Genomic DNA, 26,637 nt, shown 5'->3' on the forward strand with positions numbered 1-26,637 from the left:
TTGTCCCTTACAATAGAAATTTGGGTGGGTTTACCTGGAAGTTATTTAAAAACCAAACCACAAACCCATGCTTTTTCAACCCACCTTCATATAAATGGCATAAAGGAACTTTTTTCCCCTTGCTGTAGGGCACCTTTAAATAACTTCCCTTGCTGGTGTTCAAGTTGCACACGGGGATGTTTGGAATGTAATTATAACCTGAAACTGAGTTCACATCTATTCAGTTTCTCTACAACTATTTTACAATAGTTTGGGCCTTTAACACTACCTCTGTGTATTTGCATGTACAGAGACCAGATATACTGGTAGAACTGTTAACACTTATTTTTATTAGTTTTTGTGAAATCTTTATGGAAGCATAGCTAATATTGTGCTAATAAATGGAATTTTAATTTTTTGATAAATTGTTTGTGTACTCCTTTGAACAGTCCTATTTTTATTTTATGTGAATGCAAATGTCAGCAATCTCCCATTGAATAAAATCTTATACAGCTTAGTTGTAAGTCTTGATAAAATAAGTTTGGCAAGCAAATTCTACTACAGTAACAGGAAACGTTTTAATTTGTTTAATGAAGAGCACGGTATAAAAACCTGAATGTGTACTGAATTCACAAATACAGCTTAAGCTGCTAATGTGCAGGTGCAGGCCAATAATTGATTTTAGAAAATACTTTGCTACCCTGTTCTGATGTGTACTGATGATGCTTGGGGTAAAAAAATCAGGATTGTTCTTCATGGCATGCAGTCTTCAAACCCTCTGACAATTTTTCTTCTACGCAGCAATAAAACATGTCAGGAATACAGTAGGGGGCATTACAGGATGCACATCTGTAAAACCTATACCTCAGTTCCAGGTCTGCTAATAGTTAGAGATAAATGGATTGCTCTTACTAAGTATGGTTGACGGTCTCATTATCCAACAATGCCTTATCTGCCTCTGAAATACTCAACCATAGTTCATTCCAGTGGTCTGTAGTTAAGATGAAAATCACCAAGCCCTATCTATCATGGCTGTACAAAGTTGGAATGGAAGAGATGGCCTGGTGCTCACTGTGAGAACATTAAACCTTGGCTATATGGATCAGAACTTTAAAATATAATTAGAGAAACTTCAGTTACTTAGCAATATGCTAATATACTGCACTATCAAATCTGAGTGAGTCACATTAAGTTCAGTACCCAACCACTTCACTTAGTTCATTTACAGCAAGCTTGATTTTTTTTAAATGAACTTATACTTACTATGCTGTCATTTAATAGATCTTTTTGGTATTTAAATTATCCAAGTGAGTCCATTAAGTTCTGTTCAACTGTACATGGTTATGAAATCCATAGTTTAACATATCAAGCTTAGTCATCTCTTGGGAAAAAATTTGGAAAAAAGCTTTATAGGGGGCAGTTTCACTCTGTGTGGTGCAGGAGGATTTAGTACTTTTACACCATCTTTTAAATAAAGAGCTTGTGTGAACTAATGTGCTTTTAAAAAAAGACAACTACAACTTTGATAGTAATCCTGTGGTGCAAGGATTTCCTGAAAGGTACCTTTAATGTGTTTGCATCAGCAGCAAGCATTAAGTGCTAAGATTGGCACCAAGAAAGTTAGATGTGCAGCACTACACATTAGACACCAAGTCATCCCCACCAACATTTTTACATATGAATAGAGAAAATGAACTAAAACATAGTACTGAGCACTTATGGAACAAATTAAGTACAATTCATATTATCTAGCGCATTTCTCAGCTTGCCCTATTAGAAAAATAAATAGCATTTTAAGAAATGTTTATCACCAACGGGTAGTATTCTAAAAACATGAACACTTCAGGTTTTACAAATGTTAGCTCAACCATTGTAACAAAACTGCTGTACAGAAAGCACCCTCTACATGTGTCAAAATATTTGGAGCTAAAATAAATACTGGAAAAAAAAAATCAGCTATGTTATGTTCAGAAACTCCATTCAAATCTAATGAACATCAGTGTTGCATACTAAAGTACAATATTGTAGCAGAGGCAAAAGCTTAGATGCTCATGTACAGTGGTAAAATAAATATCCCACTCGGTCTCTATGAACTCCAAGATTGTCTCTCTGCCCCAATAAACCACTATCTGCCATTTTCACTTCAACAGGTAAAATATTCTGCTGAGTATATAAAAAGTTATAAAAAGGCAATCATAAAAGGTAAGTATTGGCAGGCATGTCAACTTTAATTAAAAAAAGCATTGTATCTGTTAAATAAGGCTGCTTGTTACAGACTGTTCCAGTTACTGGGAGGGGGAGCCTGAAAAACCAACTGCCTATAACCAAAAACCCTATTCTTCCTGCCCCAAACACACATTCTAAGGGGAAAAAAATGTGCAAATTGGCAAAACAAACATTGGGGGAAGCTCTTGAAATGATATGCCCAATCAATTCCTAGTTTCTCTTGCAATATTATCAGTTTCCAAAAATCTAAGTAACAAAATCCTAAAATACACAACACCCTTCATCTTTCCAAAAAACAAGTATGTACAGCACATTAATAGTATGCAATATGCAAAAGCTTCGTGTTGCTGTTGGCAACTTCTCTACCCTCCCCAACACTACTGACATGTACCTCTACTAAAACACAATTACATCACTAAGCCTGTTAGTTTGCCAGGGGCACTTAAATTGGTTAAAATTTGTAAATTTTTGTATATGGGCTCCATTCATTTGAGTCTGGGTTGTAGATTTCAACTGTATTCAGGAATTCATTGCCATCAAATCCTCCAACTGCATAAATGGTGTTTGCCACAGCTGCAATACCAGCATTGCTTCTTGGAGTAGTCATGTTTCCCATCATCTTCCATTCATTTTTAGCAGGGTCATACATTTCCACACAGCTGACAGCACGAGAACCATCAAAGCCACCGCCAACAAAGAGTTTTCCTATTTAAAAGGGAATGATTGAAGTTTAACTGCTTACAACATTCCATAAGCCTCTACTTCATTAACTATGTTTTATATATAAATTTGTGAGAAATTTTCATTACACTAAGTCAACGCAAAGTGAGTTTGACATCCTGGAAAAGGGATCTGTGTATTGCCAATACCAAACTGTTTTCTGTACTTATGCCACAATAACTTCTGTAACAAATTCCAGATTCAGTATTAGAATGCTGATTATCTAGATAATGCATGACAATATTTCACTAGATACAACTTCCATTTTTCCTTTGCCAATCCTTTACACTGCAAATCTGGTTTTCCCAATTGTGAGGCCCGCTGTAAGGAAGGAATACGCTTCTAATAAAATGCAGTAACAAATTTGCTTTACAGTTAGTAGTATAAAGAAAAGTTTCTCCTTCACTTGATATCACTTAAAAAAATTTGCTCTTTAAAGAACTAGTTTAGCTAGCTGAAGGAGTAGAAACTTACCATCATGAACAGCCACTCCAGCGCCACGCCTAGCTACATTCATGGATGCAATTAGAGTCCAGGTGTCATTCTCTGGATTGTAACGCTCTACACTGTTCAGACAGTTCCAAGACTCTGCTCCTCCAATTATATATAAATATCCACTTAGCTCACACACTGCAGACTGATGTCTTCCTACAATCAGAAGCCATTATTGTATGTAGCCAGACCCCCCAAAAAATCCAATCGCTCTTAAGACTTTAGCAATACACACTTGCAGTGCATGGCAACTGCCTTTTTTATTAGAAATAAAATATGCACACAGGCAGCACCATTAAAAATCTGCTTTAAAAACAGTGCAACAAACTTACGAGTGTTAAGTGGAGCACAGCTTGTCCAAGATTTTGTTACAGGATCAAACACATCACAATTTTTCAGTCCCTTCCGGCCATAAGGATCTGAGCCACCAACAACGTACAGCTTACCATTCAGAGCACATACGCCTGTTTGTATATAAATAAGTGATTTGTTATCTAACAAATTAGTAAGGAACTAAACAGCCAGAGTCAACAAAACAGCCATTACCTGCATTGCAACGATTGGTTCTCAGTTCTGGGACAGGAGTCCAGTCATTTAGTTCTGGATCATACATTTCCCCACAACTCAAGTCATCTGAGTGGCCATTTGACCCACCCACAACATACAGCTGTCCCTAAGTGGGGGGGAAAAACAAAACAACTATTGTTTCATCACATGTGAATTGAAATTAATTCTGCTCCAGCCCAGTTCACTGATACTAATTACAATTAGTCAACCGCTAGCAACAGAAGTTGCAAGAAGTCCAGGTGTACAAGAACAATTAAGTTATCAGTTAAATACTACGTTGCTTACTGTGAACCTGCATAAAATAATGTTTCTTTTAAGGATCCATAAATCCAGTTTTTCAAGATACAACCATAGAGATGTAACCAGATGTCAAACATGACTTATGTATCAGCATTTATTACTGGAATTTAAGTTACACTTTAAAGAAAATTAGTCTTTCTACATTGTCAGGGATCTCTGCATCTAATTGAACATGGTATCTTTATCACTGCTGAACAACCTCTTTCAAAGGCTAGAGCTACCAAGGACTTTGCAAATGAAGAAAAATGTGAATACTTGGCAGAATTGTTTCCAGAAGTCTCTACTGAGCTCTCTTCAGCATAGCAGATTTTAATGGACACACATTAAGTCCTCTAATTAGTCAAACTGAGAAAATGTTAGACAATACTATGCTTTCTTCACTTGTTCCCAGATAATCAAATAAAAGCCCTCTTGGCAAAACTGTAGAATTGGTGCTTTTGAATGCTGAGACACTAATGGCAGCACTTGGCAGATGGGACATGACATATCATAATATTCTCTGCCTCGCTGCATTATTTCTTTCTGAAAACACTATCCTAGAAAATCTGAATACCTTTGAGTGAATCTGTGCATATTTTAGATCTAAATCTGTTCGTCCCATCCTTAGTCTCTCCCACAATCCAAATAATCTACTAGGGCATATAAACATTACAAGAAAATGCAGTTTCATCTGCTCTTTACATAGGACATACCATTAGAACTGCCATCTGGAATCGGGCTCTTGGTGTTCTCATAGGTGCAATAAAGGTCCAGCGGTCCTTTCGTGGATCGTAGCACTCTACTGTGCGCAGACATTCCTCTCTATTATAACCACCTAAGAGTAAGCCACAAGAAATCACATGCAAGGAGTTGTAAGATGTATTCTGATTCCCAGTAACCCTTGTTCACTAGCTTCATTCAGTTAGCATAGAATCTATTAAACCTTGTTCAGATAGTTCACTTATTTATAGAATGTACTATATATTACACATAGTTCAAGCCAAGTAAGTTTTTGCTTTGTTTTATTATTGGTATTTTTACCTGCAGCTATTAGCTTGCCATTAAGTTCTGCTGTTCCCAACCCAGATCGAGCATACTGCATAGGAGACAGGGGCTTCTCCATAAGGTTATCTGGTTGAACCTCAAAACTCATGCTCTTCAACAGTCGTGGAGTACTAGTTGGAGAGCTCTGAGGGCTGTTACGTCCATGAAGGAAAATCACACAGAACACACCATCCAAAACAGCAAGACACAGGTAGATATTACCTGGAAAACAATGTTTTAAATATAGTAGTTTTTTAAACACAGACTAGTGGCTTCCAGGTTTAAGACTGTACTTCACCCTTCCAGGTCAGGAGATTCTAAAATACTAACAGTTAAGATTTACAGACTCCAAACTTCACCACAGTTATATAAAAACACTATGTTAGACTAGTCAATTAAGATTATACCTTAAACAATCTGACAGCATTCTAAGAGGAAGTCTCCATCCCCCCATGCACAAAATAACTTCTGTTCATGGTTCACCCATAAATAATCCACTTGTCCACCTTCCTCATAATTCACCAAAATTTTCCATGGGAGGTAGGATGGTCTTGTGGTTAATGTCCCGGGTCTCAAAATATCTGGGCTTTGATCTCAGCTGTGCTACAGACTTGAGTGACAATTGGCAATTCATTTTATCTGTGTGAATTAGTTCTCTACCTGTAAAATGGGGACAATACTTCCCTATCTCAGAGGGATGTTGAAGGGAATTCATTAATGTATGTGCGGTGCTCAGAAGCAGATAAGAGCAACAGGGAAAACCCTGTAAACAAAAGAAATCCAGACACTTACTTGAAGTCTTCTCTGAGGCAACAATTTTCCATTCATGTTTAGGACTCTGTACAGTAGCATTTGGAGAAGAAAGACTTCCAGAGGAGCTGCTACTTATCTGCTTGTGATCGTTCTCACGTGGTTGCTTTTTCTGCAAAATCAAAAGGCAGCTACAGAACCCTAGCCAGAGACCACACCTTGATCTACCTTTACTTCTCTCAGCTAATCCACACAATTGAGGAAAATGGTTGATCTTTTCCACCTCTGCAGAGCATCATTTATAGCACACCTAAATTTTAAACAGAACTGCTTACACACTTGAAACATCTAAGTCAATTTACTCCCCCCTTAGTAAACATTTCATCTCATATCACTACCTGAGCCTCTATCTTAGACTCAGCCCTAGAAATCATATGGCTCTGAACTCCCTTTTAGAAGTCAAACATGCACTCTCACTAGACAAAGGTTTTCAGACTTCCAACATCTTTCAAATTTTATTAAAAAATGTTGTTTGACAGTCTTAATAAATAAACTGCAAGTATGCATTTTCATACTCTCTCTGAATTTTGGCTAAGCCCACACTGCCCATTTCAGATTGGTTTTTAATAAATTACTATTCCTCAGATTAGAGGCACTTACAAATACCACACAGTCAACCTGTGAAACTAGTTGCCTGGGGATATTGTGAAGTTCAAAACTATAAGTGTTCAAAAAAAAAAAAAATTAGGTAAATTCATGGAGGGCAAGTTAATCAATTGCTATTAGCCAAGATGGTCAGGTATCAGATGCTCTGGATGTCCCTAAACCACTGACTGCCAGATGCTGAGACTGGACAAGGGATGGATCACTCAACATCCACCCTGTTCTGTTCATTCTCTCCAAAGCCTCTGGCATCGGCCATTGTTGGACGACAAGATACTGGGCTAGATGGACCATTGGTCTGACCCAGTATGGCCATTCTTGTGTTCTCATCTAAAGCAAGTATTTGTCATTTGGCTTCACTTTCTCTTTGTGCTCCTGTTTAGTTATTTCTCTGATCTTACTTTTCTTATACTAATACTCTGCATGGAAGGGTGATTTTTTTGAGTCTCATCCTATCTATAGTTTAATTCAGTATTTCACTTTATAAACTGTTTAAAAGGAAAAAAAATGTATTTCAAATCACATCACTGACAATATTTGGAGTAAAAGCCAGTTCAAGAGCAAAAGTCAACTCTCTATCAATTCTATTAATTCAGCAAAACAATGTTCTAAAATCCGAAACCTGACACTTACATCTGTGTGGACCCTTGAGCTGCATGGTTTTTCATATTATAGAAAAGGTAGCCATATTTGTAAAATACCATCCCCCACATCTAAGATTATCCATCAGCTTTTCCACTAAGAATTTCCCATACTCTGCACTGAACCATATTTATCACATGGCAAGGCTCTATCCTCTGCCAAAATTCTTTTACTTTACTTTTTAACATACCAACTACCCAAGTTATAGGAGACCAAATGTGTTTATTTTTTTAATCTCAACTAAAACTGGTGCATCTTCCCTACCCCCAATGGTAGTGAACTATTTCAGTTTCAAGTATTAAATCCAACCCAGGCATTATTTAAAAACACCCTTTTGTATACCTGGATGTCCCTTAAATTATTTGAGGATTTTTAAAGATTTAATGAAATCCTCCCAGATTGTATATCTAAAAAACATTAACCCTATGAAAGCCAAAGTTGATGTATACAATTTAAACATATTTGCCCTACTTTCTGCAAACATGAAGAAAAAAAATCAGTGATGTTTTCTTTGATCCTTGTCTTTCAAGTATCATCAGAACTGCCAACAAATATTTGATCTAAGTGGAACAAGATTAATTCAATGGACTCATTAAATGCCACTGAGGCAAACAGATTTACTCACTCATTTTTAAAATCCATGTTCTATGCAGCCATAAAAGTATTTTTTAAATTTACTAAAATAAATCCTACCAAAACCAGATTGCAAGGTAAAATTGCATTTAAACTCAACATATGAGAACTAAAGGCAATTCAAATTTGGACACAGTAACTCTCATTTGGGTTTATCAAACCTATTTATTTCTTTTAAGTTCCTTTCTCGAACTAGTTTAAAAGTTTGGAGAGTGAGAAGATAGAAGGGGGGAGATTCGTTAGCTTGGCATTTATAAAATCAAAGACTAACAGCAATGGCTGAAGGCAGATGAACAAGCTTTCCTGCACAACTTTGCCAATGTGTCGCTGCACTGACTTTCAACCTCTCTGCTAGCTATTCCATACTTCTGCATCTTGCTCAAACTAAAAATTGTGCAAAGTTGTCTATTTTTTCAAGGATGTGAACAAAGAAGAACTAGAATGAAATCACCAAATTCAATTAAACTTGTGACTTATGCCTGAATTTAAAACCAGATGAAAGTCTAATATATATATTATATTATGGTACCCCCATCTGGCCCTACAATCAAAAGAATGTATTGGTTCCTTTGCAAGTCCCTGCTACACAGTTACATTTTGCAATGAGAAATTTCTCTAGAACTCTTAAGTTCCTTTTATGGTCACAGTCTGCACCCTCTTGTATTTAGCCAATTACTTTTTCAGTCACGGCATCCACATTTTCTAATCCATATGAATTGTGTGAACCAGATGCCCCTTCTCAATTTCTTAATATTAAACTCGATTTTCCTAATCTTTCTATGAAAATATAGAACCCCTTGTCCTAGCCACCTTCTTCTGTATCTTTTCAGTTTTTTGATAACATGGGATTTTTTTTCTTTGAGACACACATTTAACATTCAAATTAGTACCGTTAATAACTAAATGAAAAGTGAACCACCAATACCAACAGAGAAATTGTTTCTATAAAATATTTTCCCATCTGTTTTCATCAGGATAAATACCTCTTCTTCCTTTTACAACAGTATAGAAGATTTTAGGTGTGCTATAAATTGCTCTAACCAAATTTTTACCTGAGGTAACCTCAGACCATGTGCAATTTGTACCTGCACAAACTGAATGTGGTCATCATCACTGCCATACACCTCAGCCTGTCCATCTAGTAGATTTCCATCAAGCAGCTTGTGATCAGCTGAGTAGTACAACGTTTGAACCTGCAAAACAGGAACAGAATACCCATGTGGCTGCTGTCTCCATAGCTACTTAACTATAGGTAGATTTACACAAATTCCAGAAGGTCATCTCCAGCATAGCTCTTGTTGTGTCATGTCAAGTCAAGTCAATCTAGCAGAATGGCAAAATTAAAAAGAAGCAGACATCATGGTGTAAGTCTTCAAATATCAGCTGACGGATCCTTGATTTCTCAGCTTGAAAGAAATCTTCATTTTTCAAAGGACTTCTATTTTCCCAGTATAGTAACATTAATACATATCACAAGCACAATGTACATTATCTTATAGAATTATACAAATCCACAATCTTATGCAAGCACTCGTTATTCCCTGCAAACAAGTTTTCTGAATTGCAAATACAATACTTTCCATAACTTAAAAAAAAGAGGGAGGTGTGCAGCTATGTGAAGCCAAACATTGGATTCTAAAAAGGAAAAGTAAGGAATTTAGAGGGGGGTGCAAAAATGTAAGTTGTGGAGAAAATGTTGCCCATGACTTGTTACCAGATGCAATGCACTAATCAAGTGCATCTGACTTGCAACTGGGAAAAATCAGAGCATTTTAAAAATGAGCTATTGAAAGGGGAAACATACATGTGAGAATATATGACAGTATAAACATGTACTTTTGCCTATACAAAAGTATTTGATGATCTACCTTGCCTGTAACAACAAACTGGAAAGATTTTATGATGATCCACAGGTTTTGTAAAGTTCATTTTTCCAAGCAAGTTAAAAATTTTGAATTCTACCATGATTTCCATCAAATGTAGATATTTAAAAATCTGCCCACACTCTTAAGTTTAGTTGTTGTATTCATGAGTGAAGCCATTAAACAACACACAAAACATTAAAAATAAAATATCCTGTAAAGGAGTAAGTAAACACCATTAAATCATCATCATCGTTCTCTGCCCACAGCGGATTTTCTTAGGAGAACTGGGGCAGGACTGCTGCTTCTTTACGTGTCAATACACTTGAGGTTTCTTCTTGGTTCTTCAGCCTTGGTATCCTAGTTTTGTTAATAAACCTATGGGGAGATAAATCAATGGGGAGGAACAACCATTAGAAGCTTTTACCTATTTCTCATTAACAAGCAAAAACCTGTGGAAGAAAACATTTAAGAATCTATAGCAAGTTTCAGTGCCACCTCCCCATTTCTAAAGCAAAGTTAAATGCTACTTTGAAGTTATTAAACAGCACACAGTGAGCAAAACAAAAACAAATAAAGGAAAAGCAGAAGACCAGACTGAACAGTTCATTCAGCTCACCTGGACACACCCCCCCAGTTTCTCAGCTTATGGGTACCTACAGTAAAATTTAAATTCTTTAGGGTCATGGTTAAAAAATAAAAGAGAGGGATCATCCTTCATGTCACAGAAATTTAAAAAAACAAAAACAAACGGTTTAATCCCATTTTCTTAAAGACTAACCTCTTCCATTAGATCTTCCAGACTGTCTCCATTCTCCCAGATGCTCCGCTGCACCCAGTTGATTACCTTTGTGTATAATTTGCCATTGCTTGGCAAGCCAACATTGTCTTCAAGCATTACCTCAAGCTTGAGTTAAAAATAAGAGTAGTTAGTGTCCATCTTACACTACTTCATACAAATTATACTTTTATAGAATGTCGGAATTTTACTGAAATTAATTATTCTGAAAGAAATTAAAACCAGACAGAATTTTCTAGCTCTGCATACTGAAAGTGAATGAATATACTAGCCTCAACTATTCCGCCAATGAGGGTCAGCCCATGACTGTGTTCCTACACCCTGGCAACAGAAAAGATAATTTTGCATCCTTTAATTATGACTTAACTACAGCTGCACTTAAATTTCAAGTGGGAAGCCAGTATGTATCATGCACAGCCAAGGTTCATGACACCAAATTAATATGATCTAATGAAGACTTCTAACAGAAAAAAGTTACATAAAATGCTAGTATAAGGTGTTAAAGGATTTGAAATTTCCTCTGCAAATTCAGCATGTGTGAAATTTTTCCACCGTTAAAAAAAGGAAGCAGTGATGTTTACCTTAGCATCTTTCATACCTTAATTACCTTGTTTTATTTTGTTACAAGATTAAATAAATAGTTTAAATTGCTGCTAACCTTTAACCGTGGAAGTTTGAGAAACTCCTCCTGTTCTGAAATCTGCAATAAATGTTCCTGAATGTAACCATCAATCTTGTTCAACAAACGTGAGTCTCCCATACAACTTGCAAAGTTCCGGTAAGAGATGCAGCTCTGAACATCCATCTTGGAGAGCAAATAATCACCACAAACCTTTAAAATAATTGAATAATATCCCAAATTTACTAGTATATTGCACTTTTATACATACAATTCTTTTCTAACACATGGCAAACATTCTTCATTTTCTACCAGTTTGAAAGATTTTATTTGCTCTACTGGTACTCTACTCTGTGTGTGCAGAAAATCTCTCTGAAACAAACGGAATCATCTGAAGTGTGATCACTGCATGCACTACTATAGTGATAACTTTAACACAGTAACGGCAAGTACCTTAATATGAAAGATACCAGAGAAAGGGAGAATAGTATAGCATCATACAGATTTTCTGGTCAAAAGTTTCAGGAAGGCAACATTTCAATCTCTAGTGGTTTGTTAAATAAAATCTACGTTAGTACTTGTAGCCTACACATTATATTATCCAAAGCACTTATCAAGGTACATTATGTTTGTTCTTAAATGAATTTATAGCCTGTCTCCCCAATTGAATGTTTTGTTTACATACTGCCAGTAACCAGGGATTTGAGAGTAAATGTGGATTCTTCCCTTTTCATGTATCAGTTACAGTTCTGCAGGCCAAATTTTGCCTGTGACATCACTGCAAGCCCAGTATCTTCAGCAGTCTTGCACAGATTTAACTGATAAAATACAAGTACAGAATCCATCTCTCTTCTCTTTACTCTCCGGTGCCAAAAGGAGTGGAAGAGGTAAGCACATTTCTGTCACTAAAATCAGTACATATGCTTTTGAGTACACAAAGAATAGATCTCGAGCGACAAGTTGTCATTTTTAAATCACTTTTCCACAATATGATCTCACTTAAGTATCCAATTCAACTAAATATAGTTTTCTCTGCCCCAAAAGATTAATAATGAGACTGCTGTATTAGCTGCAAATTATACCTGCTTGACTCTCTCCATCTTCAGCTTCTTTGCTGCAGAGTATACATCTTTTACTAGCTCTTTATCAGCTTTCAACCTATTAAAGAAATGTAGGTGTTATTCTAAAACAAGGCATATTAATTAATATTGATCTCTTATTGCTTATCAGGAAAATAGTACTCACTGAGCAGTGTAGGCATAATTTAATAAGACTTCAACAGCTTCTGGATTGAGATCATCAAATTTAACATGAGAAACTCCATGAGAATCACTATCACTGTTGAAGATTTCAAACAGGTAGGGACTGCAGCAAGCTAGGACTGCTCTATGTGCCAACATCTCATGTCCACAGACCTTTATTTTAAAAACATACCCAGAGGACAGTAAAAAAATTAAGAATATACATTACAAAAATGCAGAGTATTGTACAGCCTTGTTCAAAACATAACAGGTGAAAACTCAATGTATATTAGAAAAATTACTTTATCAATATAGTTTTTCAATTTGTACCAGATAAACTAAGCTGCTACACTTTCAGCTATCAACGTAAGTTTTTTTAACTATATTTTTCTGAATTTATATCCTATGGAAAATCAGATTCTAAAGTCTTAAGATTCACGGAATCAATGTTGCACACAGATGACACATTATAACTTACCTGAAGCCGAACATCACAGAACTGACCACTCTTACGCAAGGCATTTAATTTGGCAACAGATGACTCGATGAAGTTTTCATCTTCAAACATCAAATATCCATTAGGAATCATTTTGCTGTTGGTTTGGCTGACAAAAAAAAAAAAGATTGTAAGAACAATTTCATATCCTTCAATTTGTAAAGTTTACATACACAGTATTTCATTACAGTATAAATGACTATTTCCTTATTACCAGCTCCTTCTTTCCAAATTATACAGACACTTTATGGGATGTCCATGTAGTAAAGAGCAGTGACACATTTAAAACTAGACTGCATTGGGATGGACTAGATGACAACAGATCTTTTCCATCTCTAATTTCTATTATTCTAAAATGTATATTGTATGTTCATCTGAACTAATTTCTACTGGTTCTATAGAATCCATGCCATGCATGGTTCATTAGGTCAGCACAATATAACCATTTCAAAAGTCAAAGAAAGCAAATAAATAGTTGAAAAGTGTCACAATTTCAACTTTCTATTTAAACTACTCTGAACACCTACTTTAATTTTTCAAATGTACAAAAATATTTAAAGAACCAATAAAATTGTTCAGGATGTTTCACTCTGCTAGTTAGTAAACAAACATTTAAAGGATCACTATCACATTAAAAGTATTTTCTACCTGCAATTTTACGTATCTATTTATAAATTAACACTTTTTATACATGGCACCTCAGTTCGAACTAGAGGGGAGTGAATTAATTGTAGAGCCCTCTAACTGCCCTGTGTAGATTCTTAGCACAAACTAAAAAGGTATCTAGTGTGCATTAATGTTGTCATATTAACACACAGTAGATACCTTTTAGTTCATGGCAGCAAGGTCTGTATAGGCAGTTAGTGGTCTACAGTTCACAGCACTCTAGTTCACACTGCAGCACCATGTAGAGAAACCCTAATATTAGAACGAGTAGAGAACAATTATTTTTTCAAAGTTTACTTTGTGCATTTGACAGCAATTTATGTGTAGTCAGATTCACTGGTTCCCTGGGCTTAGTCTAATCAGTCACATCTGTTTATGGGTCATTCACATATCTATAAGTGATCAAGAACCATTTTTAGAAATAGGAAAATGTCATTTTTCAGTGTTCTTGCAACCATAAGGAAACTCAGACACAGAGTTGTACTTGAAGTGACAACTTATTTGAAGAGTTTGACAAGATTTCAAATTTACAGAGGCCTGTAAGAATGTGGGGGTATCTTCAGAAGTGCCTAAATAAGACACCCTTTTAAAAATCCCACACTATAAAGTTACCCGAACAACTTTTGGAAAAGAACCTGAGGTATGCTCTTTTTAATTTATTATTAAATAACAATTTACATTTTTAATTTGCAATTAAAGAAATTTAATTAGCATAAGATTTTAAGTTTTTTATATTTTAAGTTCAGACTGGGAAATTAGAGCCAAGATTAGTACCCTCAAACAAATTTACTAATAAGTTCACTTAATTGCAAGCTTTTTCCTTTGCATATGCAAATACTATGTTATACCTGCTAATTACAGCAACAGAACAGAACAAAATAAATTTGCTACTATGTTTCATTTTATACACATTTAATCAACAACATTAACTCACCTGCTAAATATACTGCTGCAAATTTGTAACTGGGAAACCTTAAATGATCCAATGGTAATGGCCTGTTCCAAGAGAGCACGTCGGTTTCAATATCTTCTTATATGAAGAAAGTTTGATGAAGTGCAGGCAGACCTGTTGTGTCCTGTGAGCTGCAATGATGATTCCAAAACTATCAGGCTTGAAAATGATGTAATGAAGTCCTTAAGAGCTATAGACATGAATTTCTTCTGTGATAATCATGCATCATAATCTGCAATAAGAAAACAAAAATTAGTAATTAAATATAAAACAGCAAAGATAATTTCAGTATTTTGTTTCAGATTAAGCAGTTAATATCCTGTTCAAATCCAGGGCTAGAGGTTTTAACTGTTCAGTTAACATTCTTCTAAAATCTATCCTCACTATTTTTGTTATAAATACCCATACACATTCTTTAATGGTGACCTCAGTACATTCTTAGCTGGCAATAAGTAAAGGTCATAGTGTTTAAGGTGAAAAGGGACCACCAAAGCATCTAATCTGACCGCCTGTATGTTACAGGCCACCAACACTATTGTGCACCTGCACACTAACTTCAACAACCAAAATTAGACCAAAGCATTACAGCCCACAGGAGAGGAACAATTATGTGCCACAAGGTGGGTGAGATAACACAGTAGAACCTCAGAGCTAAAAACACCAGAGTCACGAACTGACCAGTCAACAAAATCCCTCATTTGGAACCAGAAGTACGCAATCAGACAGCAGCAGAGACCAAAACACCCAAAACAAAACACAAATACAGTACAGTACTGTGTTAAATGTAAACTATGAAAAAAATAAAGGGAAAGTGGCATTTTTCTTCTGCATAGTAAAATTTCAAAGCTGTAGTAAGTCAATGTTCAGTTGTAAAACTTCTGAATGAACATCCATAACATTTTGTTCAGAGTTATGAACATTTCAAAAAGTTACAAATAACCTCCGTTCCCAAGATGTTCGTAACTCTGAGGTTCTACTATATCTTTTATTGGACCAACTTCTATTGGTAACAGACAAGCTTTCAAGCCACACAGAGCTCGAAAGCTCGTCTCTCTCACCCACCTTGTGTCTCTAATATCCTGGAACCAACACGGTGACAACTACACTGCATACAATTATGTGCCACAGAAAGAGACTAGGATGGATCCAGGTTCACCAGTGCCCAAAGCACCTGCATACTGCTACCGATGGCAAGTAACCATACCCACACACTGCAGAGGAAGGCAAAAACCACCCAAAGTGACTGCCAATCTAACGTGGGGGAAAATTTCTTCCCAATGCCCTGTCCATTGTCCCATCTACAGCTGTGGCCATCCCTGATGCTTCAGAGGAAGGAGATTAAACCTGAAGTGAGCCCTGTCCCTTACCATCACAAGCAACCGCATTTTACAATTACACTCAAAGTTGTCCAGCTCTCTCAAAACTAATTAAGTGGTTTGCCCCAAGCCTCCTAGTAAGAGGTTGTTCCAGAACTTCACTCCTCCGATGGCTAGACACCTTCTTCTAATTTCCAGCCTTAGTTTAATTTTCATACAAAAGGAGCCAGAAATGTTGCCCAGCTAGGACTGTCAAGGTAATGTTTAAAGAAAAAAAATAAACCGAGTAACATTTAAGACAATCACAGATCAGTCTGTGTGCACTTTATTTCTGTATCATCTACTACTTGCTTACACATGTAATTCTTTCAGATAATGAAAACAAAAATCACGTTTACCTATGCACACTCCACAAAAGAGTGCTATTTCATGGATGTTGTTTTCCCTCACACCAATCTACTCAGATCTTCTTCTCTAGACAGATGTCTAAAATTGACTAAAGGTGAACTGAGAACATGTATGATTTGACTAGGTTTCTCAGGATTTGAGTAAATATCAAGGCACATATTACTATTTTCTACTTATTATTTTTAAGGCACCCACAATTTGCTAATATTACTGTGAACCGCATTTCTTTAAATATTATTAAAAGATACTTAAATTACTATTATGTAATACTGCTTTCAATGCTAAGCAGATTTGTTTGTTTGTTTCTGGGGAGTCTCTTAGGGAGGGAGGGTGGATTGCTATAACCACATATGCTGGAAGTTTCCATGACCTGATCCTGCCATAGGGAAATTTATCATTGTCTGCTTTCTTGCACTCCCTGTTAAAACTCCAAAGCAGTCTGAGAGCACACTAAGTGCCAGAATGGGAATCAGATATCCTGAAACCAAAATTAGCCCTTTTCCATTAGTCAAGCAAAAAGTCATATGTTCTAAAACAGGCAGTTTGTTTTAGCCTTTTAATACTTACTAGCCAAGTCTGGCTAATAGTTGCAGACAAGAATATCTATGTTACAAGGAGAACAAACTACCTGTATTAGCCTAACCACCGTTTCTTCTCAAAACACAGTTGGCAAATCATAAGAACATGAGGGGCCAGCCATATTGGGTCAAACCAATGGTCCTTTAGCTCAGTATTCTGTCTTCTGACAGTGGCCAGTGCCAGATGCTTCAGAGGGAATTAACAGAACAGGGCAATTATCAAGTCCCAGCTTCTGGCAGTCAGAGGGTTAGGGACAAATAGGGCATGGGGTTGCACCCCTGACTATCTTGGGTAATAGCCACTGGTAGAACCATCCTTCAAGAACTTAACTAATTCTTTTTGGAACCCTTTAACACTTCTGGTCTTCACAACAACCCCTGGCAAAGAGTTTCATGAGTTAACTGCATTGTGTGAAGAATTACTTCCTTATGTTTGTTTTAAACCTGATGTCTTAATTTATTTGGATGACCCCCAGTTCTTGTGTAACGTGAAGGGGTAAATAAACTCCCCTATTTACTTTCACCATATCATTGACAATATAATAGGTCTCTCACATCCCTCCCCTCAGTCACCTCTTTTCTAAGATGAATAGTCCCAGTCTTTTTAATCTTTCCTCACATGGAAGCTGTTCCATACTCCTAATAATCTTTGTTGCCCTTCTAACTGTATATTTTCCTATTCTAGTGTATCTTTTTCGAGATGGAGCAAACAGACCGGCATGCAGTATTCAGGGTATGGGCATACAATGCTTTTATATAGTGGCCTTATGATATTTTCTGCCTTATAATATAACCCTTTCCTATGATGCCTAACATTCTGCAGATGTTTTCACAGAATTAACCATTTATTCCTACCCTTTGTTTCCTATCTTTTAACCAGTTACTGATCCTTGAGAGAATCGTCCCCATTATACCATAACTGCTTTCTTTGCTTAAGAGCCTTTGGTATGGGACCTTGTGAAAGGCATTCTTAAAGTCCATGTACACTATATAAACTAGATCACCCTTATCCACATGCTTGTTAACACCACAAAGATTGATTGATGAGACATGATTTCCCTTTATAAAAGCCATGTTGATTCTTCTGCAACATATTGTGATCATCTGTTTGTCTTCATAATTCTGTTCTTCACTATCATTTCAACCAATTCAAATCAAGACCAACATACTGATTCTCCCACAGCAACAGGGGATAGATAACTGCTACAAAACATTGTAAGTGCATGTATCTAGAAAAACTAGTTTTACCATGGGAACTTTTTCTATTCCTAAAAGTATTGTGCTTCAAAGAGCAGCCAACAGTAAGATAGGAAAGAATGAACATTAAATTATATTTAACTCCTAAAGCATATATGGGTGCGTGCATGGAGGAAGTAATAATATATATTTGTTATAAAAACACCAAAAATGTATACCAGAGAGGTATCTGGGAACCACAAATTAAACAAGGACCTTAATATCAGTATACTGTGTTATGATTTTCAAATGAAATCACAGATTTCATTCAGCATTTGCTGAGCTTCCTTTCTGGCTATTTGTGCCTCCCAAAAAACTGCTTCCTCCAAATGCTTGAAAATAAGAATTGAACAAGCCAAAATGCCCAAGAAGCCACATCAGCAACTATAAGTGTTCCTCGGACTCGAGTCAAATAAGTAAACACCTCATTTCATTGTATGTTCACAAATGCTTCATCTGGCTATCATGTTTTCCTGAAAGAACATTTAGATTTATGCACCCATCAAAAGAATTATCATCTGGAAATCTTTAAATTCATACCTTCTCTACTCGCTGGCACAAATACTATAACAACATTTGCAATTTCCAAACAAAAACTATGTTATTTCACTTGGAAACAAAAAGTCTAACACAATCCCTCAATTTCCCAGAGATTCAACTCCTTTTGAACAACTCTTTATTCAAAAATATCGAGACTTTTTCCAAAAATAATCGGATGACTACACTTTTGTATTTTCTCTGCACAAGAAGCACAATGTACTGACAACTCCATTTGGAAGGATTTTATTGATACTACCTAAAAATGGACAATGAATTGACCGTCGCTCACTAAGGGCTTGTCTACATTGGGACATGCAGGAAAGCTAATCTGAAACTAAAGGTGTGAATATGAAGTGGATTTGTTAAACTGCATTTAATTCCTGGGTGGATTTTGTTATTCAGAATTAAAGTGGCATTAATTTAATTTAATTTCCATTTAATCTTTGTGTGAACACCTTCATTCAGAATTACAATGGCCTTAATTCTGAATGAGAGTATTCACATGAAGGTTTAATGCAGTTTAACTACCCATTTCAAATTCACACTTTTAATTAATTCAGATTAGCTTTCCTTGATGTCCCCAAGTAGACATCGCTAAATACCTTTAATTTTATAATCCCTAATTTAAAACGGCATTTCCCAATCAGTGTGCCTTCAGGCCCAAACAGGTGTCACGCGGAATTTTTGACAAAGTACATGTGAGACCAAGGGGGGAGCCACTTTCTGACTCACTGCTGCACCTCCTCCAGGAGCAGAGCAGCCAATTAAAGTTCAATCTCCCTCTCTTCCTCTCCTGTGTGAACAATGGATTGGCTCCTCAACCCCTCCGCTCCCTCCCTGCAGCTACTATGTATGCCATGACAGAGAAAAGGTTGGGAACCACTGACATATTAAACCAACTGTTTGTGTTGCAGGACCATTTCTTAACTTTTCTAGGAAAAATTCATAAAATTGCTTGGTCCCTCTCTCTTGGGAAGAATATTACAGAACATCTCATATCAATGACATGAGAAGCTGTTTCCTGAAAGTCTGGTTGAACAAATTTGAAGATTAATTTGAAACCAGTGAAAAGAAGCTATTTAGCAAAGCTCTAAAGGCAGCTTTAGAAATCAAAATAATGATTTTTGGTACAACAGAGCTTGCAACTTAGTTATCATCCTACATATGCAAGTAGTTAGATGAAACCAACAGATTTTAGACATAATACTAAACTCTACAATCTGGGAAGTAAATTCTTCAAATGGAAATATTTGGTAGCTCTTAGAAACAGAATTAGGAAACCACAAATTTTACAGCAAAATCCCCTCAAAGCTTCACGGACTACAAACTATCTTTCTGAAGAGTTCACTTCCAAACTTATCCACTCCCTTCTGAAAGCAGCTTCAGCATCACACATCACTAAAAGCATTTATCAGGATAGATAAAGTGTATGCAACACTAGTTAGTGAAATCATCATCCAAATGCAGTTAATAGTCTTTTACTTATCCTTTTCATTCCCATCTGGCTCATTTAAAAGCTAACAACTTGGGCAAATGGTTGTGACTTCTAGAAAGTTGCAGGGGATCATTAATCCAACATCTAAACCAATTTAGAGAAAAACTTCTGGACAACAACAGTGTCATTCTGGTTCTCCAACCCTTTTTAATCTGACAGCACACTAGATCTAAGTTAGTTACACAGCTTCCAGGTCTGGATCCCAAAGTATGTTAACATATTGCCCATTCACAATATAAGAGAACAAGTTCATTTAGATTCAACCCTTGTGCCCAACTGACAAAACACCTTCAAGACCTCTGAAAGTAGCTCACATTCACTAGGGGAGAGTTCCCAATTACAAAACAGCTGATTCTATACCGCAGCAGTGTCCAGATAATATTCTGCTATTAACTTCTTGCAGATGGTTCTCGATCCAGTGTTAAAACAAAATATCTTTTGCTAACCACTATCTTAGAGTGCCCCCCTGATTTGAGACCCAAGTTATTATAGTATATTTTAACTACTCAAATCATGTTTTCCTGACCCATTAAAAAGAAAAAAGATTCCTGTCTCTCTCCAGCACTTCATTTAGAAGTTGCATCATCCTTGCTGACCTAACAGATGAATCACTAACCCCAGAGACTCCCCTTCACACACCTATCCTTGCAAGACAGTGTTAATTTGGTTCTCATTCTGGGCTATTCCTCTGATCAGATTTTTTGCTGTATTCTGCGGTCTCAAAGTAATTTTACTGAATTCCAATAGTTAAACTTTGCCTGGTATTCTTATGATCTCCAAGAACCAGTTGAGAAAATGCATTCAAAAGAATCTAGTATGAAACCTAACACACACAGAGGAGGAATTGAAAGCAATACCTATAACAACTTCTATTCTGTAAATTCTGTATATATATGTCTAATAGTATTTTCTCAAGTCTAAGCACTTCCAGGTATTTGCTTCTGTTAACCACAGGGCACTTCCAATTGTCAGAATTGGTTTTAAATACTACAAGCATTTATTTATCAACTATTGGTCTATCTGTAAGTTTATATATACATATATATGTGTGCACACATACATACATGCACACACATATATAAAGACATGGTGGCTAAGCTGAAGTATTTACAATTGAGGCTCTAGCCCTACAACTGGACCCATGAATGCATCTTCGCACATGTGGATACCAAGCTGCAAGAGAGGGGCCTAATATAAATATTTTTTACTATAAGAACTACATTTTGGTATCTAAAATACACATACTGAGGGTTTAATAATCTGCTACATCTACAGGAAGACTGAGGAAGAATCCTTGCTGAAGTGGTTTGGTCAATGCAAGCTCAATCATGTATTCAAACTATATACAAATAAATCAATTTGCCTATATTTAGCAGAACCACTTTTAGGCAAAAGATAAAATATTACCACTGCTTACTTAAACTATTATCTCCCAACTTCAATTGTCTTTACTTTTGTTTAAGCAGAAAGATACAGTCCAAGGGCTTATCTGAACAATGCAACATTACATAGTTATGTGAGCAACTAATGGGGACTATCAAATATATTTAATAGGAGAAAAAAATACTGAAAAATAAAAATTTGGGGAGAAAGGCAAAAAGGCAAATATCAATGAATGATCAGATCTGCACAAGCTTTGAAAAATATTCCAATTTTCTCTCTATACAGCAGTAAAGAAGCTTCAGAGTAATAAAAGTGAGATGAAACCAAATAACTGAAAACACCCCTTTACTTGGAAAAGATATGTGTGTGTCCAAAACATGTTCTATTACAAACTAAACAAAATGCCATTTTCTAAAAATAATAAAAATGCTGAAGAATCATCTACAAGATCTCCCTTTGAGCTATATAGTTAAATAAAAAAAACCTCTTTATTTAGAATCTTTTAATTAGTGAAATTTAAGAGGTACAAGAGCAAATGTCTAAATTTGCAAATCAACATTTCTCATATACATTGTATCATTTAGATACTTTTGAATTTCCACACTCAAAAAGTTATTTAAATTTAATATTTAAAATCAGACAAAGAAACACTCAACTGCTTTAAAAAATTATACTGAGATTATTTTGATACTGTTCTTAAAACAATTTAAATAATTACGTTTATTGGGGTAGAAAGGAATTTGGAGAACTGCATGTTTAAAGAGATTAGTAATCTTCAGTAATAAAATATAGTCTCATGCTTCTGTGGTTCAAATCTTGCCCAATTCTACATTAACTAAAAGCTGTTTGGTGGCCTATGTGAAATAAATTTGAGTCTCAATGCAGTTTCTCTTCAATAGGTGCTCAACATAAAAACCACCATCATAAATTATATTAGTTTTACTCTTGGCTGAGGTGCTACAGACTTAATGGATGAAGAGACATTCCTTAGTTTGTCCTGTAGAAAAGCAATGAGGGTAAGGGAGTGTAATTACATCAACAGGGTAAGGGTAATAGGCAAAAACAGTTCAGGTTTATGCATTTTTTTGTTTGTTTGTTTTTAATTCTGTGAATAAAATCTTCCAGTCTTCACTGCTACCAATCATCACTTTCCCTAAACACTACATTCCCTTAATATTGTGAAAAAAGCCAAAGAACGTTGTTTTTGTGCCAGGCCACATACTTGTGTTTGTAGGATTAAGACTTTAAATCTTAAAATTTGATACAATCCTGTACCAAAACATTTGATCTTATGATCAAATAAAAAGAAACTCAATTAGCTCAGTAACCCTTTAGTTGCAGCAGACTCTCTTACATTTCATGTTCTACTCTGCAAGAAATTTAGACATACTATGTCTACTTATGGTCCATTCATTATTTATACATTACAATATAATATCTGAAGTCTTCATAAATATAGGTTTCCTTTTTGAGTTAGTTTGAACTGTTTGTGAAATTTTTTTAAAATAATTTTCAATAACTGACATCTTTCTATGTCTGGATTTGTATTTCAGGTAAGGATATTTTTAAAATGGGACAAAGTGCATTTTAGATATATAAACACATTCTAGACTAGAGAGGATAGTGGTGTGTATGCAGAACAATTTACTAAAGAGATCTCAGAAGGGTCAACAAGAACTACAATGTCTTCAGCAAAATGTAACAGCAAGAGGTGACATAACCACATTACCTTTAGTTGTAGTACCAAATGTTTTTTGTTTTTGTGATTTGTTTTTTTAAATTAATTTTCCCTAACCCATGACTAAAAGGAAGGCTTCACTATGAACACAGCGGTTTGTAGGGAGGGAAATAAGACAAAAATCCTCATATGAATTTCATCGTGTAAAGCAAGCAGGCTACCTAGCATTTCTTACAATGGAAATGTACAATGTTCCATCCAGTATTTATGAGAGCAGGCTTGAAAAGTTTACCAGACATAGAAACATTAAAAGAAACCAACTCATGTTGCCTTCCTTCCCCACACCTCCACAATCCTTGCAATTTACAGTAACAGTTGTACATGTTTACTCTATCATTAATTAGCTGAAAATGTCTCAAAACTTCTATTTAACACACTTTTAAATTTTATTTCACCTTTTCTTTGCTGAAATCATTCCAGTTTTTCTTCTTTTCCAGATTTTAACAGCCTCCTCCTTGATCCACCATTTTCAGTGTTTCCTCTTTTCTCTTTCCATCCACCACATTATGTACCTGGTCATCTACGCCTCTTCTATATTTTCTGCCTCTCCTACTTCTCACATAAAAAACTTTCAGAATCCTGATTTTTTTCTATTTATCACAACAGTCACTCTCCCTTGACTCACCACACAATCTGCTTCTTTATCCTACCTGCTCACTCACTCACACCCACCACTTCCTTTTCACATAGTATACAAAAATTCTCAGAAAATTAAACTGAGAACTGGCCAGATAAAACGCCAAGCCATGCCCCCTCCCCAAACTGCTGGGAAAAGAAGCAGTCAAATTGGTCTTGCTTGCAGCAGTTTACTAATGCAATAATTTTCCAGAGGGTGCATATCACGCTTCAAAATTTAAGTTTCTAACAGCTTTTATCATGTCAGCAAATATGTTCAACACAGCACTACATGTCCAATGGTTTCATCTTTTGTAGCTCCCAGTTACCCTGTGTCTAGCAGGTGAAAAGAACTGCTTTCTCACACTATGCTATTTCCCCCTCCAAAAGTCTCTTGGCTACAATTATGGAGGTAATGTGTCTTCACAAATCTACCATCCCACTGCCTCCATTCTGGGTCCTCTATCCCAGTAAATAACTCCAGTGCTTGCCTCTGCTACCACTCAGCTTTCCCCCACTGCATCAAATTACAATTGACCTATATGTTTTAAGTTTGTATTGCTGCTTAATGGGTATGGTGAGGCAATGAAACTGACAAAACTGGTCAGTTTTCCCTTTGCTGCACCTTGGGAAAATTATGGAAGGCAGTTGAGACACTGGATCTTTGCAGATGATTATGCTAGCCTTTTTTCTAAAATTTCACTCTGTTGCTACTAATGAAGTAGCTCTGTTTATGGTAACAACTGCAGAAAGCAGGAATGCAGACAGACCACTGTTTTATCTGTGTCAGATATCACTTCTCAGAGCATGGATGATATGGAGATTAAGATACAGTAGTGTATCCTCTACCCCACCTTGGCAACCCCTTATATGAAGTCAAATAATATTCAAACCCCTTCCTCATTTTTACAATAAAAAGTCAAAGTATCAAGCCTATATAATTAATTTGTGTGTGTGTGTTTGGAGAGGTTGAAAAAATATTTGACCTTGAAGGGCAAGTGTGTGTAGGGAGTGAAGGAGCGAATTTGCTTTAGATTGTAATACAACTTTCAATGTCTAATGACCCCTTTTGCAACCCCACCCTTCAGCAAGTCATTACCCACCAGTTGAGCCACATTAGCCCTCTAACCATCACTACTATCAGTAGGACTGAACTCTCATTAGCAATTATGGGAAATTTCAAAGACATAAGCCTAGCAGCACTGTATTCATTCACTGTTCATGTTTTTAATATCATCATTGCAACCTTAAGTTGATTTTTTTGTGGAAAAGGTAAGACTCTATGCAACTGATGGCACTTAAAGAAAACTGTATATTTCTCCCAGCAACCCTACAGAAAGGGGCCAAGGGGATGAACAAGTTGCAAAAAAAAAAAAAAAAAAAAATCACATTTTAAACAATTGACTTTTCGATGTCTGAGGTTTTTGATCTGAAACCGGAAGACAGCCCATGGCATCTAAACCACTAAGCGCCCACCTCCACCCCGAAAAAGAACTGAAGCCCTGTCTCCTCGTTTAACATACATAATACACCCAGCTCTGCATTGGCGGAACAGCCTCCGTTCAATCCCATGGGCTTGGCAACAAGCGCCGGCAACGTGGAGAAGGGAAGGGAACAAAGAAACGCCAGGGGAGGGAGTAAAGGAAAGGGAGACAATCCACGTCCCTCAGCCACACTGCAGAGAGGAAGCGCTGAGGGGATTGCGAATTGCGACACGATGATGCTCATTAGCTACACTGTGGTTTAGCCGCATTGTGTTTTCTTTGTCAATGAGGGACTGGGAAATGGGTAGGAGGGTGGTGGCGGCGGCGAGGGCACCGCCCAGCCTCATGGTCACTATCCTCCTGTCCCACAGCAGTCGTCCCACGTCCCCCGCGCCGGCCTGGCTAGTGAATCTTACCCCCCCACACCAAACGCTGAGCCACTGGCACCCAGGACTACAGCCACGTGCCCATCTTCCTCCAAGCCAGCGGCGGAGACACGTTTCCCGGGGAGCAGCAGCAGTGACCGGGGGCTCCCCAAGGCGGGAGGGCGGCGGACGGGACTCGCGCGCTGGGACCCGCTCTAGGCGGCGGGAACCAGGGTCTAGAGTTCGCGCGCGCGCGCAACCCCTCGCTCCAGGTGAAGGGCGCGAGGGCGCCGGGGCAGCCCGCGCGCCAAGCAAGCAAGACACGCGGAGCCACGACATGGCGCCCAGGAAGGCCCGTCAGGCAGCCAGAGCCATGCGGGGCCTGAGAGGAAGATACCGCTTGGCGCCCGGCCTCCTCGCCGCTCCCCCCCCCCCCCCGCCTCCCGGGGCCCACTACCTGGTGTCTCTCGGCGCAGACGACACCGCTCATATTGGGAGCTTCCAGGCTGTGGACGACGTCGGTTCGGAGGCGCAGACCCAGCCCGGAGGGGAGCGGGGGAAAGGGAAGGAGAAGGCGGCGGCAGGGATGTCCGCGGCGAGGGACGGCACAGGAAGCGGCTCAGACCCGGGCCCGGATGATGAGCGAGCGCGCGCACAGGCCGGAGGAAAGGCGCCAAACCACCAACGCCGACTGCAGCAGCGACTGTTTGATGCGGCCGCGTTCCGCTGCGAGGACGAAACGCTCCCTCCGCCGCGCGCTGCTGCTCCGGCTTGGGCGGGAGGCGGAGGATTCCGAGGGAGTAGGAAAATCACTCCGCCGAGAAACGAGTTCCGTCTGACAGCTCAGCG

The 26,637-nt window shown here is 37.4% G+C and overlaps 1 protein-coding gene across 3 annotated transcripts; it reads right to left on the reverse strand.

Annotated features, from left to right (window-relative positions):
- Positions 1–1,066: 1,066 nt before the first annotated feature.
- On the reverse strand, positions 1,067–26,409 carry IVNS1ABP (influenza virus NS1A binding protein). 3 transcript variants are annotated; one of them, XM_067535121.1, is made up of 15 exons: positions 26,246–26,409; positions 14,613–14,862; positions 12,995–13,121; positions 12,521–12,690; positions 12,358–12,433; positions 11,315–11,488; positions 10,639–10,764; positions 9,081–9,188; positions 6,100–6,229; positions 5,305–5,529; positions 4,977–5,098; positions 3,964–4,090; positions 3,750–3,881; positions 3,400–3,573; positions 1,067–2,910 (listed from the first exon to the last, which is right to left on the reverse strand). In XM_067535121.1, exons 3-15 carry the CDS (start codon positions 13,103–13,105, stop codon positions 2,657–2,659), a joined length of 1,929 nt encoding a protein of 642 aa, XP_067391222.1. In that variant the 5' UTR covers positions 13,106–13,121; positions 14,613–14,862; positions 26,246–26,409; the 3' UTR covers positions 1,067–2,656. The 3 variants fall into 3 exon arrangements, with proteins under 3 accessions (XP_067391222.1, XP_067391223.1, XP_067391224.1); XM_067535122.1 differs by lacking the exon at positions 26,246–26,409 and adding an exon at positions 23,720–25,908; XM_067535123.1 differs by lacking the exons at positions 12,521–12,690; positions 14,613–14,862; positions 26,246–26,409 and having other exon boundaries at positions 12,995–13,078.
- Between the last annotated feature and the right edge of the window lie 228 nt (positions 26,410–26,637).

The sequence above is a fragment of the Emydura macquarii genome, unplaced genomic scaffold (genome assembly GCF_026122565.2).
Source record: "Emydura macquarii macquarii isolate MOO-44397 ecotype Brisbane River unplaced genomic scaffold, CSIRO-AGI_Emac_v2 contig_3477, whole genome shotgun sequence".
NCBI classification, from domain to species: domain Eukaryota; kingdom Metazoa; phylum Chordata; order Testudines; family Chelidae; genus Emydura; species Emydura macquarii.

What these genes read in the sequence shown, in the direction of transcription:
- IVNS1ABP (XM_067535121.1), bottom strand. Translation starts at nt 13,105, where the DNA reads ATGATTCCTAATGGATATTTGATGTTTGAAGATGAAAACTTCATCGAG. An exon ending in AATTATGCCTACACTGCTCA is followed by an intron (nt 12,434 to 12,520) that starts GTGAGTACTATT and finishes TTTCTTTAATAG; the next exon opens with GTTGAAAGCTGATAAAGAGC. An exon ending in AACCAATCGTTGCAATGCAG is followed by an intron (nt 3,882 to 3,963) that starts GTAATGGCTGTT and finishes ATATACAAACAG; the next exon opens with GCGTATGTGCTCTGAATGGT.